Genomic DNA, 15,559 nt, shown 5'->3' on the forward strand with positions numbered 1-15,559 from the left:
TTTGCCCAGCCATTTATAGTTTTTGTGTCCATGTTAGCAACTATATTCGACACCTTCGTTCATCACACAGAGAAACATCTACCAGCTATGTACCACCATGATGCGCTCCATCACCCATTTGTTGAGAGCGGGATGAAATAAATTTTCCGGTTCATTCGCAAAGCTACACATCTAAACCACAGTCGCTTGCAGTGTTCAGTCTGTTCGCTCACCTGTATAAATACACCGGCTGCGCTCTTCCCCACCGTTCACTTTTCATAACCACCAGGCTGCTCCGAAACACTGCCATACTTCAGGCATTGCACCAGTCCTTTTAAGGATGCTTATTTGTCCCCCAAGAACGATAACAACCCAGACCAAACTTCAAAATTTGACGTTATGCTGCTAACACTTAGCTTTCATCAAAAACTCGTAGGCAGAAGTGAGAGCTCTGCACAATGCAAATAATGACCCGGCCAGAACTCTGTGCACTAAATGATAAAACATAATTTGCTTCGAGGCTATTAAAGTTTCCCCGAGGAATTTTAATAATCAAGGTACTCGAATCATTCGAGATATTGTTTCACCCCTAAAAAAATATCACGCACCTTAAGAATTTCTGTTCCACTTTCTGAGACTTCCCTCAAGTCTGCTGTAAAGCCAGCAGCACTGCAGGTTTCCTCTTTTCTTCCTCAAATTACAAATTTCAACTGGCTTTCCAGACTGGATTAACTTATTTAGAACACTGACCAGTATGAGACTAAAACACCATACATTACTTCAAATTTGTCACTCTGTGCTGTCCGTTGGTTTTCCAACATTTTAGTAATTGCAATAATTAACTGAACTTGGCAGCATTTTTTATAACTATTATCAAATTGGAATGTATGTGATTGACTTAAATCTGCTTAAATGATTAATGTATAGTTATATTAACCGTATATTGTTTGTAAAATGGTTCATTGGTTTTTAAAGTGCCTTGAGACATTTGTTGTGAATCAGATCTAAATAAACAAACTGAACTAAATTATTACAATGTTCTGGTGGTGATGGTAACAAGGGTTAGGGTTAGGGTTACCCTAACCCTGCCAGGTAAAGAGCTTCTCACTAGAGCTTTTTACTCTCAGTTTGAGGGCAAAGGTTTGGTTGCCTGTTGCTGTCATTCCAGTCTGATCTGCCAGCATCCTGTGATTCTCCACACTGTTGACAGCTTGCCCTCTACTTTGATGTGCAAAAGGCAGTGTAATAAGCACTATGCTGAAAAGAAGTGGCACAACTTAACAGGCCTCCATGTATAATTAATACTTCTTAATTGCATTTCCTAACTCAGTTTTGATGTGGCCCCTCCACGGCACACACGGGGCTCGGTGCTATCTTAGACTTGCTGAACAAAAATTACAAATCTGATGTTAATTGTTTGAGATTTTTTAGCCCAGTGTGTTGGGTCCTCTCAAATTGAGCTAAACATTTTTATAAGGAACACATTGCTTCCTCCAGAAAACTTGCTAAGTTGGGTGGTCGGATTGCCGAGGCGGTCCACCGACAGGTCCACTGGCGGTCCCACCATGATTTTGTATTAAAAGATGGTAAGTTGGGCGTGCCGTGGTGGCGTAGGGGTTAGCGTGACCCATATTTGGAGGCCTTGAGCCCTCGACGCAGCCGTCGCGGGTTCGACTCCCGGACCCAACGACATTTGCCGCATGTCTTCCCCCCTCTCCTTCCCTGTTTCCTGTCAGCCTACTATCACATAAGGGACACTAGAGCCCACAAAAGACCCCCTGGAGGGGTAAAAAAAAAAGATGGTAAGTTGACAAGAAATGTAAAAACATTGCTGGGTCATTTTGTGTTATGGGAAGACATCACCACTGAAATGCTATTTAAACCCACACCTATAGAATCTTAAATGCAGCAAACAACAAGCAAAAAAATACAATTAAAATTAAAGCTGGAAACAGTGTTGAAAGCCCTCGCAGTTCAGCACCGCTCTGACCTTATGGCGACTGCGGGAACTCTGGCAATGATACCCGCTCGCCACATCAACACTCTCACGCAGTTCCTCCACCCGTCCACTAGGTGATACTGATGTGTTGAGCACTGCTCCCTTCCTGATTTGGTTGAAGACAAACTTGTCGAAGTAGAAGAGTCCATAACTGATGTGGAAGAGGTTTGACAGGAAAGCAGTGGGTCAGAGTAAGGTGACATGTTTGTATGGTAGAGGACAATGATGTATGGGAGAGGATGATGATGAGCTTGTTCCTGAACTGTTGAAAAATGTGTTCAGCTAATTTGCTCTGTCCAGGCTTCCATTGATCTGATTCTCCTTTTGCTTGAAGCCTGTGATCTTCTTCATCCCTGACCACACATCTCTGATACTGTTTCTCTGTAGTTTATTCTCCAGCTTCTTCCAGTACTTCTCCTTGATCTCTAATCTTGACTTTGAGCTTACTCCTCAATAACTCTGTCTCATTCCCTAAAGGCTCTTTTTTGCTTGTTTAACAGTTCCTTTAGGTCATTGGTGATCCAGGGTTTGTTATTCCGGAAGCATTTTGCTGTTCTGGTGGGGACGCTGCTGTCCACAGAGAAGTTTGTAAAGTCAGTCACACACTGAGTCATGGCACCGATGTTATTTTCATGTGGCTGGCAGAGAGTAGTCCAATCAGTTGCTTCAAAACAAGCCTGGAGGGCCTCCTCTGCTTCCTTTGACCACTTCCTAACAATCATTTTCCTAACAGGCAGCCTCTTCAAGGCATTTGTATTCAGAGCAGAGAAATCAAGATTATGGTCAATTTCCCCAGAGGAAGTCTTAGTTTGGAGACATATGCATCCTTGACATTATAATTAAAAAAATCCAACATTTTGTTTTCCCGGATGGAACAGCTAACAAACTGGTGAAATGTTGCCAGTGTTAAAGAGAGTGAGGCATGATTAAAATCACCAGGTATTGCCAGAAATGCATTGGGGTGTTGTGTCTGTATCTTAGCAACAACAGAACTGATGACATCACATGCATTATCAGCAACAGCTGAGAGTGGAATATAAACTTACTGCCAAAATAACACTGGTGAATTTTCTTGGTAAATATTATGCTCAGAAACTCACTGCCAAGAGTTGAATGTCTGGATTTCAGATACAACACTTCACAGGAACATGTTTAGTTTAGTAAGGGCCACAGGAACTGTTTTGGTTGCTCAAGCTTTATGGGACCAGTTTTTCAGATCTCCGCGTGGTCACGCACAGTAACTCTGGCTAAGTGGACAAAGCATTTGATGTGGTTTGATGCGTTGTGTAACCAGAAAAATAATTAAATAAAATGAAATAATGCAGGCGCGTAAGCTCCTCCACAGGCTGAACCGCTTAACCACGAGTGCACCAGCCAACCACATACATAAACTTCATCAGCTCAGACACAGAGTCATGCGCTGGGCATGATGTTGAGATATAAACGCACACGCCGAACATAATTCTTTGTTCACTAAGATAAATCATTCTCTCTCCACAGCACACAAGTTATGCACACAGTTGGTGACAAAAACTCTGTACATTATATACATAAGCTAAATTATGGAAAATCAATTTATATATTGTGTTTTCTTTAACCACTTCATTGGCGACGTACAGACAGGAGGAACGTGCTCTCATACAATGGCAGCCAGCGCAGTTATAGAGGGGTTGCGCAATCGAAGGTGAGGCTCAGCTTGCTGCTGAGCCTTTCAGCCGCTGCAGAAATTCAGGAATTTTGAAGAAAAAATAATCAAAATTGGTTAACCTAAATGAAAAATAAATACTTCATTGTACAAACCACAGGGTGAAAATAGCAATATAAATTATTTTATCATTATATATTATTTTTCCATGATGACAGGTGAGGCCGAGCCTCACCTCCACTGACCGCACGTTACTGGTTTTTACATATATTACGAATACATTTTCTCACATAAATCTTAATACATGATGGTGAATATTAATAAATATAAAATTACATATATTTTGGGATATATAAACACATACAGGGGTTGGACAATGAAACTGAAACACCTCTCATTTTAGTGTGGGAGGTTTCATGGCTAAATTGGACCAGCCTGGTGGCCAATCTTCATTAATTGCACATTGAACCAATAAGAGCAGAGTGTGAAGGTCCAATTAGCAGGGTAAGAGCCCAGTTTTGCTCAAAATATTGCAATGCACGCAACATTATGGGTGAAAGGGATGTTCGGGTGCTAACCCGGATTGTATCCAAAAAACATAAAACCACGGCTGCCCAAATCACGGCAGAATTAAATGTGCACCTCAACTCTCCTGTTTCCACCAAAACTGTCAGTCGGGAGGTCCACAGGGTCAATATACACGGCCGGGCTGCTATAGCCAAACCTTTGGTCACTCATGCCAAAGCCAAACATCGGTTTCAATGGTGCAAGGAGCGCAAATCTTGGGCTGTGGACAATGTGAAACATGTATTGTTCTCTGATGAGTCCACCTTTACTGTTTTCCCCACATCCGGGAGAGTTACGGTGTGGAGAAGCCCCAAAGAAGCGTACCACCCAGACTGTTGCATGCCCAGAGTGAAACATGGGGGTGGATCAGTGATGGTTTGGGCTGCCATATCATGGCATTCCCTTGGCCCCATACTTGTGCTAGATAGGCGCGTCACTGCCAAGGACTACCGAACCATTCTGGAGGACCATGTGCATCCAATGGTTCAAACATTGTATCCTGAAGGCGGTGCCGTGTATCAGGATGACAATGCACCAATACACACAGCAAGACTGGTGAAAGATTGGTTTGATGAACATGAAAGTGAAGTTGAACATCTCCCATGGCCTGCACAGTCACCAGATCTAAATATTATTGAGCCACTTTGGGGTGTTTTGGAGGAGCGAGTCAGGAAACATTTTCCTCCACCAGCATCACGACGTGACCTGGCCACTATCCTGCAAGAAGAATGGCTTAAAATCCCTCTGACCACTGTGCAGGACTTGTATATGTCATTCCCAAGACGAATTGACGCTGTATTGGCCGCAAAAGGAGGCCCTACACCATACTAATAAGTTATTGTGGTCTAAAACCAGGTGCTTCATACAGGGGTTGTCCAACCCCTGTACATACTGTAGATGTTTAATATAATGCAATATATGAAAAGCGACAGTCATGAATATTTTATATATATTGAATATTATATTACATGTGATATTCATCTAATGGATGAATAATATATTGTATAATACATAAATATATAAGAGTGTACTTACAACATATAGTATAATCCAAAATGTATTAGGGCAATATTAAAATATATTACCATATATTACAGGTAATGCTTGTATTTCTTTTCCTTTAGTAAAGTATATGTATATACTGTAGTACGTTGCAGCACATAAATTATAAGGCCTCCATACATGGGTTGTGCTTTGCCCCTGTTCCACCGCCATAGCCATATATGTGGTTACAATTGATATCAGCAAGATGTATCCCAGCACCTGAATGCTGGAAGATGAAGGTAGATCAGTCAGCTTTGGAAAATGGGGTCTAACAACTAACAACGTCAGGTAGACCATGTAACTCTAAAACAAAATACACCCAATTAGCCATGTTGCACATGTGTGGAAGGGCGTTGACGAGACAAAGCTTTCAAAAGCAGTCAGAATACTATGGACTTTTATCATTATTACTTAGGCATTTGTATAATAGTCCAATATTCCATGGCTAATGAAGGAATCAATGGGCAAATCCTTAGACAACCATGATGGAGATTGAAATTGACAGGCACTGAAGGGACTACGCCATTCTCAGTGCAAAAAACACCTGAGCCACTCTCATTACCTGTGGAAACAAGAGCAATGGTGCAGATGTGATTAAACCATTCATTAATCAATTTGGTATGGCATCAGACACACAAAACATTCTCTTACACATACACACACCAAAAAGCAGAATCCTTATTATGGTGAGTGACAGGGAGTGAAGTGCAACAAAATGCTTTTACAGGTTCACAGGCGTTGTACTTCACCGTCTTCATAAATAAAAGACCAAACATAGAGATGAGGGACTGACCTTTAGTACAACTACATCTTCACTAGTGATATAGTACTGATGGATTACAAAACCCACTTCTGCGGACACAGTGGGAGCTGAGCCATTAAAAGACAATGTTGTGTGTAGACTGTGGTGGAGTCCACCACCCAAAGGACCAGAGCAAGCTGAGCTGCAGCTTTTTTAGCATTCTCCCCTCCTATAAAATATCTGCAGAGATGTCAGGTAATTCTCCAGTAGGCTGGGGGGATGTATGTACCACTAGCATGTGGATTTGTCTGTCAAGGTGTCAGTCAGACTGGCAGGTCATTGTGTTACCTGACAGCTGGCTGATAGCTACAACACTTCTATTAAGAAAGAACATCACTCACTGGACACTGCAATCCCTGGTCTCTCCATTTACTGAGAAAAAAGAAAACAGCAGCTAACATTATTCAGCTGCAACATAAAAATTGGTGTCAGGTGGAGTGAATGGGACTGATTTCATCTTTAAAGAGAACTTTTGCATTAGAAAATTGGTTGTGGTATGATAGTCGAAACAAAGTTTTGTTACTTGACAAAGGATAACTGGGGATTATTATCAAATTTTTGCTTGTTCTATAAACATATATATAAAAATCAAAACAATAACATTATCAGAACAACAATAAACTCATTCATTTGTTTATCTTTAGTCGCATTGATTACTGCAACAATGTCTTCACAGGTCTGCATAAATAAAAATTAATCGTCCAGCTGCAGCTGATCTAAAACGCTGCTGCTTGCATTTGGACTACAACCAGGAAGATAGAGCACATCGCACCACTTCGACAGTTCTTCCATGGAGAGAATAGACTTTAAAATACTGTTGTTTATTTATAAATCACTGAACAGTTTAGCAGTGATTTAAAAATCTGCAGTTGTTGTATCAACCTTCCAGAGCTCTCAGGTCTTCTGGTTCTGGTCTGCTCTGCATCCCCAGAAACAGAACCAAACATGGAAAAGCAGCATTCAGTATGGAGTTAAATTTGTTTCACAATTATTCAATCAAAAAGACCTAACCTCAAATTAAAAAAATAAAATTGTGATCAAAACTTTTAGAACTGTAATGATTTTAACAAAATAGAAATTTGTTTTTTTTTTTAATTAAAATCACAAATTTTTGTCTCATGAAGTGAAAACGTTTTTTGCAAAACAAACTTATTTGGGTGTGTCAGAAATCTTTGGTTGTGATTTTCCTTTTTTTGGTTGCGCTTCTCAAATTTTTGCTTGTGAATCTCACATGAACATCCTGGGCGGGACCTAAAGACGAACAATGTAAGACAGCGCTAAACCTATTGGTTAGCACTGACTAAAGTGGATGACTGACTCTTTGCAATGTCAGCACTCTGTCCTGAACTGCAAAACTTGCTGCTTCGTTTTGGGACGCAGAATGTGAATGGTAAGTAATCTTCACAAAATTACACCGCTCAGCGTTCAACACAATCATCCCACAGCATCTGGCAGAAAAACTGGGACACCTGGGCTTCAGAACCCCCTGCGCAACTGGCTGCTAGACTTCCTCACCGACAGACCTCAGTCAGTCCGGATCGGACAACACACCTCCGATGTCATCACCCTCAGCACAGGCTCCCCTCAGGGCTGCGTCCTGAGCCCTCTGCTGTTCACTCTGATGACACACGACTGCGTCCCCAGGTTCGCCACCAACCACATCATGAAGTTTGCGGACGACACAACGGTGGTGGGCCTCATCAGAGACGACAACAACCTGGACTACAGAGAGGAGGTGGAGCAGCTGGTGGACTGGTGCAGAGACAACAGCCTGATCCTGAACCTTGACAAGACGAAGGAGATGATCGTCGACTTCAGGAAGAACCGGCCCAGCCACGCTCCACTGCTCATCAACAGCTCGGCTGTGGAGGTGGTCAGCAGCACCAAATTCCTGGGGGTGCACATCACTAAGGACCTCACCTGGACTGTGAACACCACATCTCTGGTCAAGAGGGCACAGAAACGTTTGTATTTCCTGCGGAGGATGAGAAGAGCACACCTGCCCCCGCCCATCCTCAAGACGTTCTACAGAAGCACCATAGAGAGCATTCTGACCAGCTGCCTCTCTGTGTGGTGTGGAGGCTGCAGCGCCTCCGACTGGAAGAACGTGAGGAGAGTGGTGCGGACAGCAGAGAGGATCATCGGGGCCCCCCTTCCCTCCATTCAGGACATTTCATCCCAGCGCTGTGTGTCCCGAGGCCGAAACATCATCAGTGACCCCTCACACCCCCACCATGGACTGTTCTCCCTGCTGCCCTCTGGAAAGAGGTTCCGCAGCATCCGGTGCAGGTCCACCAGGTTCCGAAACAGCTTTTTCCCACTTGCCATCAGACTGCTGAACTCTTAACTGGACTGCACTTAAAATCTGGTCTCCACTTTATACCTTGCACATGTACAGAGCTAAGTAACTTCCTTTTTACTGTCAGTCCTGCACTTTATATTTTATATTTATATTTATATTCATATTTTATACTGTATTTTATTTTATTATGGAGTAACCTCACAACATTGGAAGCTCAAAACACTGTCCTGAGTCGTATGCAATGAAATTTCGTTCTGTATACACCCTGTGCATGCAAAATGACAATAAAGTCAGTCTAAGTCTAAGTCTAAGGGCTACTAAAGTGTCCATCTTTTTTTCAAAGAAGAAATCTTACACAACTTATATGACAGCAGTCATATATCTTGTCCCTGTTAGCATATTGTGCTAGCTGATGGTAGCACTAGGTAAAGTGTATAAACTAGACTTGTGTAATATTCATCAGTTTTTTTTTAAATTCGTTAACCAGCACACTTTTATAGAGTTACATTAAGAGTTGAAAATATCAAATGTATCTGGAGAAATATGTGTTAAAAACTGTAATGCCTCCATGTGTGTATTAACTAGCATTGAAGCTAAAGTGGGAAAAAACACTGGACCACTGCACCAGTGTGTCATTAGGTCCACGTTAATCTGCACCACACATCAAGTGACTGTGGATGAGGAGAGGCAATGTAACTCTTGAATATATATTTTCTTCCAGATGCAAAATGACAAACCAAGTTGGTAGATCACACAGTGAAGTAGAATATTCACATAATTTCTGTCTTTTTTTAATGGTAATTGTTGTGTATGTGTCTTGTATTTAGTTTTATTTCGAATTATATGTAATATGTCTTTTGCTGTGTTGTGTTATGAAATTAAAATGGTGTTCTCCTATTTCTCTATTCTAGTATGACCAGCAGAGTGCAGCTGAAGCAGGCCACGCTTGTAGGCATTACTGAACAGAGCAATTCCTCCAGCCCCTACAGAGGATCAGAACATGAGGATATAGACCAGCAGGTGTCTATATCCTGCTGCAAAGAGATGGCCAGGTAGGAAAGTAAGTGTTGCTTTTAAGGACCAGGTGTATTTTGGTTAACTGTATTTCTGTAAGTCGGTTTCTTTAAAGGTTTTTAAACTAATATCTCTTCTTTGCTACATTTTTGTATTCATTTTAGTACTGTTAATGGGTGTACCCTGTACTGTGTCTGCTAGCAGTTTAAATTAATTTCAACTACATACTTTCAGAAGAATATTCAGATTTTAACAAGTATTTTCTAAGTACAAAATATTTCACTTTACTCTTACTCAGTGACTTGTGTTTACACCTCTGTGTTACACAAACTGTAGTTCTGAGGAAGAGCTGCATCGTGAAGGCAGCACTCTGTCTACCCAAGTGTTTTGCACAGCTGACTGGCTGCCACAGAAATTTCTGAAGCATGGAAAAGAATCAATGTATGTTTTTGATGAGGGAATACCATTATAACATGATGTAAAGCTCAAAAAGGTAGATTTTAATCTAATACTTTTACCCTTCGAAATGTTAATACTACAACTCGATAAAACTGTGTTGTAACTCAAGTATATGATCCTGTGACAATCTCCAACTTTCAGCTGTGATCAGCTGCACCAAGTGAGTATAATATGGCCTACAGAACAAAAGATATAGGCGGAAGCAGAAGCAAAGCCGTTCTTGTTGAAAAAAAAACATCTGATTTAAAACCAACGCTGTAAAATTAAATATAATGGGCACTTCAATTCTTATAAACCTTGGTCAGATTTCTCTTCAAATTGTTTCTTTGAAGGTCTATTCTCCCTCTTCAAAGAGAAAGCAATATGCCAGTTAGGTCATCATCCCAGTGATTCTTTCTTGCACCACCAGCTATCAGCACAGCATTTTCTTGCTTTATTTGTGTTTGTTGATTTCATAGCACTATCACAGAATCTGAGATTGTCAAGGTTCAAGTTTTAATACTACATTGCATCTAGTTAACAATTATACCAGCTTATAACAAAAGCATTAATGACTTTCCTAAAGAGGAACAGAGGGCCTTTTATAGCAGTTGTTTGGTGCCTTGAAACTAATTATTTCAATTACTGGTCAATTAAAAAGTAATCCCACAGTTGCTTCTTTAGGTAAACTTTAACAATTACAAATAGAAATATTTGCAAACGTGCTCAAAAAAATATACATTTTATGCATTTTGTTCTGGAACGATGCACACATGCTTCAGCTGTTTAGTTGCTTCATTTTCCTCTTAATTCTGACGCTGTAAATGTCTTTAGATTTGTTAACTATAGAGTAATGAAATGACATGAACATTACACTGTAATGCTACAAAAGTACCTGTCCCTCTGAAAAACAGAGGAAACAGTTTAACAAAATTACCTTACAGATGAACTTACCTCATCCAGTTCAGAGATGTAGACTGGTCTCTCCTCAAAACCAACAGGCATGGGTTCATTGTATGGGATCTCCACCTCTTCATATATCTTGTTGTTTTCTCTGTGGATACCCTCGGGCAACAGCAGCTAAATGTCACAGACAGAACAAAATGTTAAAGACCCAATAAATGCCCTGGAAGCTCAAAGTAATAATTAAAAAAAGTTTGGAACAACTAGGCCTGTCATGATAACAAATTTTGCTCAACGATTAATTGTCTCAAAAATTATTGCAATAAACGATAATATTGTTTGAAGACTTTTTACACTGATTTAATGGAAATGACGTAATAATGCATGCGTTTTCCTGCCAAAGATAGATACACTTTATTTTCAAAAGAACACTTAACACTGGAACTGATAAACAAAATAAACAAAACAACCAAAAACAAAAATAAAATGGATTCTCAGTCTCTATTAACAAAAAACTCACTTGAAAAAAAAAACTAAACAACATAAAGCCAAAGTGGAAATAAATACTGCATTCAACCAAAAGAGTGCAGATTATGAAGTCTGTATATTATGTTGCCCTTCAGTAATAATTAGATTCAAATAGAGAAGATGGGCACATCGACTACCTGATGCAATAGTTCACACTACATGATTTTTGCTCCTATTTTTCCCCTTACGACAATCTTAAAACATTGATCTTTCTAAGATTGTGTGGTGTGTTATGGTAGATCATCGTTGCCGCTCTGATCCAAATCAGGGGTTTTCCCCGACTGGGAGCTTAAAGCAGCCTGTTGAATGTGACAGGTAGCCAATCAGAAAGTGTGGATTCTCCTGGTGTTTTCTGAGGGGAAATTACAGAGGGGAATCCCAAACAGCTGACACTGGCAACCCAAGTCCAGCTGACATCAGAGATGATACAGAAAGGACATTAATGTTTATTCAACATGCAAAGAATATAGATATGACAAGAGGAAGAGTTGGAATGAAATTGCTACCGCAGTTGATAAACCTGGTAACTTTTCAGCTGTTCTTCGTTAACGTGACATAAATAGGTTCTAATGATTTTCATTCAGTCAGGACTGACACTAGCCACATGCATTGCAGGTAGATTGTAGTAAAGCACTGATTAATGCCTGGTTTTAAAATTAGTTAACTGGACTTGTAGCCATTATTTTGTGCCCATTGTTGGACACCGCACGGCAGGAACGAACCCGATCGAACTGTTATACCTAGGATTTCTGTCGGGTAATGTGTGGTCTGTCAGGTTTTGAAAATGGGCCGACAATCGCCCTACAGCTCGTGTGCGCTGGGCTTTACACTAAGTAAAATGAGGAAGGGGGGGGTCAGTGGAGAGCACTGGAGTTGAGCCTTTTTTTCATTCGGCGTCATCAACAGAAAGAGAAAAGGACCGGAAGAGACGATAATGCCGATAATTAAAATGACGTCGATAGTTTTAATTTATCGTACAATTAATTGATTTACTGTTTATCGCGACAGGCCTAGGAACAACATTCAACAACATTTTCACTTATAATCCAGGATGTTCTTACATAGAGGGCCTGACCAAAACATGTGATTCATGATAAGAAAAGTATTTTTAATCAGTGTTTTATTTGTTCTAGTTTAATGTCAAGGCAACTAGCTACATCAATTTCTTTAAAGAAAATAGATCAGTTTTCCTCCACTCCAACATTAGGTTGACCGTTGCTACAAAGCTTTTTTTCTGCAGGTTCTTGTTGAAAATAACCATCTGTGCAGAAAATTATAACTTTAATACATGGTCATCATGAAAAATTATTAAGGTGAGTTAGGGCACGGCATGATTTTAGAATTGTCAGCTGATTTTCCAAACCTCTGTGACCACACACAAGCCAAAAAAGTACAACAGGTTCAATCGGTTCGTGTGGTGTGGTGCGCCTGCCATGTGTCCAGCCACACGACAGGAGCCAGACACCACACACTTTTGTGATGTTCATGAGTGAACATCCCGACTCAAGAAGAAAATCCTGTAAAACCCCAACATACCATACGTGAATTTAGAGTAAACAAACACGGATGTAGAAGCAATACCGATAGTTTGTGGACTCATTTTAAGTGAGCTAGTGTCAGAATCCTGACTGCATGAACAGTCTTATGGTTATAACTATATTATCTCATGTTAATGATAGCTGAAAAGTTGCCCGGTTTATCAACTACGTTACCAGTTTCGCTCCAGTTCCTCTCAGAATCATTTCTGTTGATATTCCTTGCACAAAATGCTGAATAAACATTCATGCTGTTTCCAAATACGATTATCGCAAGCGACCATCTTAGAACTCGGAACATTTGAAGATTGTCGCAAGGGGAAAAGCGAGGCAAAACATTTAAAATTGTGCCATGTGAATTAGGCTTCAGCGGGCACATCAACATGCAGAAGCCTTGTCTGACGGTTAAATAAAATCCTCCCAGTAAATTGGACATTATGCTGCCAACACTTAGCTTCCGTCAATGACTTAGCGCTGCGCAACACAAATAATAACCCGGCCATCTAAATAATAAAATAAAATTTATATGCTTCGAGGCAGATATTTTGTAAGAATTTTAATAATTGAGGTACTTGAATCATTCCACGAATCGTTTCTGCCCTATACCCGAGTATAGTTGCTGACCATGTCTTTATAACCATAACATAAAGACATGGTCATAAAAATGAGTACAGTGTACTCATCTCCTGATGGCTACTTCAAGCAGGATAACACTCCATGTTATAAAGCGTGAATCATCTCAGACTGGTTTCTTGAACACAACAATAAATTCACTGAACTTGAATGGCCTCCACAGTCACCAGATCTCAATCCAATAGAATAGAATAGAATTACTTTATTCATCCCAGCAGGGAAATTATTTCGCAGTTACAGCAGCAAAAAGACAAGACACACAACAACCACCACTGAGTAGCAAAAAGTATAAAAAGCAGCTTAGAGCAGTCCTTGCAAAGATTCAAAAAATGCAGATACAGAATGTATATGTAAATATATGTACAGCAAGTGTGCCACAGTGCAGTTGTGCAAAATTGGACTGATTAGTGCAGAACAATGATTTAGCTTTTATTGTACAGTGAGATGGCATGTGGAGCAGCCTATGTGAGAAGGTGCTCCGCTGTCTGTCCACTATGTTGTGGAGAGGGTGCTGTTTATTGTCCATAATAGACAGAATCTTCTTCAATGTCCTCCTCTCCACCACAGTTTACAGGGACTCCAGCCTTAGTCCCAGTACAGAGCCAGCTTTCCTGATGATTTTGTCTAGTCTATTAGAGTCGCTGGCTCTGATGCTGCTTCCCCAACACACAGCAGCAAAGAAGATGGCACCGGCAACAACACTGTGATAAAAGGTCTCCAACATCTTGCTGCACACATTGAAGGATCTCAGCTTCCTTAAAAAATAGAGTCTGCTCATCCCCTTCCTGCACACAGCATCAGTGTTAGATGCCCAGTCCAGTCCGTTGCCGATTACAACTCCCAGGTATTTGTAATCCTCCACCTCCTCCACCACTTCCCCTTTGATCTTTAGTGGCAATGAAGGTATCTTCTTCCTTCTGAAGTCAATCACCATCTCTCTGGTCTTACTAATGTTGAGCCTCAGGTGATTCTGGTCAGACCACTCCACAAAGCTGTCCACCAGTGTCCTGTACTCCCCCTCTCCTCCATCCCCTATACACCCGACAACCGCTGAGTCATCAGAAAACTTCTGTAGGTGACATGACTCAGAGTTGTACTGGAAATCAGTGGTGTACAAGGTGAAGAGAAAGGGAGAAAGCACAGTTCCCTGTGGAGCTCCTCTGTCACTGACCACCAAATCAGACAGGACACTGTCCAGATGGACAAACTATGGCCTGCCTGTCAAGTAGTCAGTCACCCAGGAGATCACTGAGTCGTTGACACCCATCCTCCGCAGCTTCTCACCCAGCACCAAAGGCTGGATGGTGTTGAAGGCACTGGAGAAATCAAAGAATGTGATTCTCACAGTGTCTCCTCCACCATCTAGGTGCGACAGTGCTCGTTGCAGCAGGAAGATGACGGCATCGTCAACTCCTAAGTGGGGCTGGTAGGCAAATTGCAGGGGGTCTAGAAACGTCCTCACCTGAGGCCTCAGCTGGGCCAGGACCAGTCTCTCCATGACCTTCATCACATGAGATGTGAGAGCAACTGGTCTGTAGTCCTCTGGGTCAGCTGGCCTTGGCTTCTTGGGAACAGGAACCACGTGATGTCTTCCACCACAGCGGGACTCTCTCCAGCCTCAAGCTCAGGTTGTACATGTGTGCCAGTACAGGGGCCAGCTGGATGGAGCAGGTCTTCAGGATCCATGGTGTAATGCCATCAGGTCCTGCAGCCTTCCCCTGGTGTAATCGCTCCAACTGTCTCTCAACCTGGCCTGTAGTCACCGTTAGCTGGGGGTAGGTGTTGTTGCCTGCAGTGGAGATGGGGGAGGAGGGGGGATGGGGGCTGAAGGAGAGGTGGTGTGCTGGAGAATGCCAGTAGGTGGATTGAACAACTTGGGGCAGTGTGGATGTGTGGGGGGCTGGTGGTGGTAGGGGAGTAGCAGGAGGTGAGCTGAACCTGTTGAAAAACTGATTGAACTGGTTTGCTCTATCCCGGCCCCCAGATATCTGTGTGTCCTTCCCCTTCATTCCAGCGATGTTCTTCATTCCTTTCCACACATCTCTCACACGGTTCTGCTCGAGTTTGGACTCAAGCTTCCTCCTGTAGTTGTCCTTGCATGTCCTCAGTGTCTCTCTGAGTTCACGCTGAACTCTCCTCTGCTCCTCCTTATCTCCTGACCTGAAAGCCA

At 41.7% G+C, this 15,559-nt stretch overlaps 1 protein-coding gene across 3 annotated transcripts in view; it reads right to left on the reverse strand.

Annotated features, from left to right (window-relative positions):
- The window catches only part of ascc3 (activating signal cointegrator 1 complex subunit 3), a 251,362-nt gene that overhangs the window by 185,797 nt on the left and 50,006 nt on the right, over positions 1-15,559 (reverse strand). For all 3 annotated transcript variants that reach the window (XM_023330521.1, XM_023330523.1, XM_023330522.1), the window contains exon 8: positions 10,745-10,870. In XM_023330521.1, coding sequence (XP_023186289.1) covers positions 10,745-10,870 — 126 coding nt within the window. The remainder of the gene's footprint in view (positions 1-10,744; positions 10,871-15,559) is intronic.

Source organism: Xiphophorus maculatus, chromosome 3, assembly GCF_002775205.1.
Source record: "Xiphophorus maculatus strain JP 163 A chromosome 3, X_maculatus-5.0-male, whole genome shotgun sequence".
NCBI classification, from domain to species: Eukaryota; Metazoa; Chordata; class Actinopteri; order Cyprinodontiformes; family Poeciliidae; genus Xiphophorus; species Xiphophorus maculatus.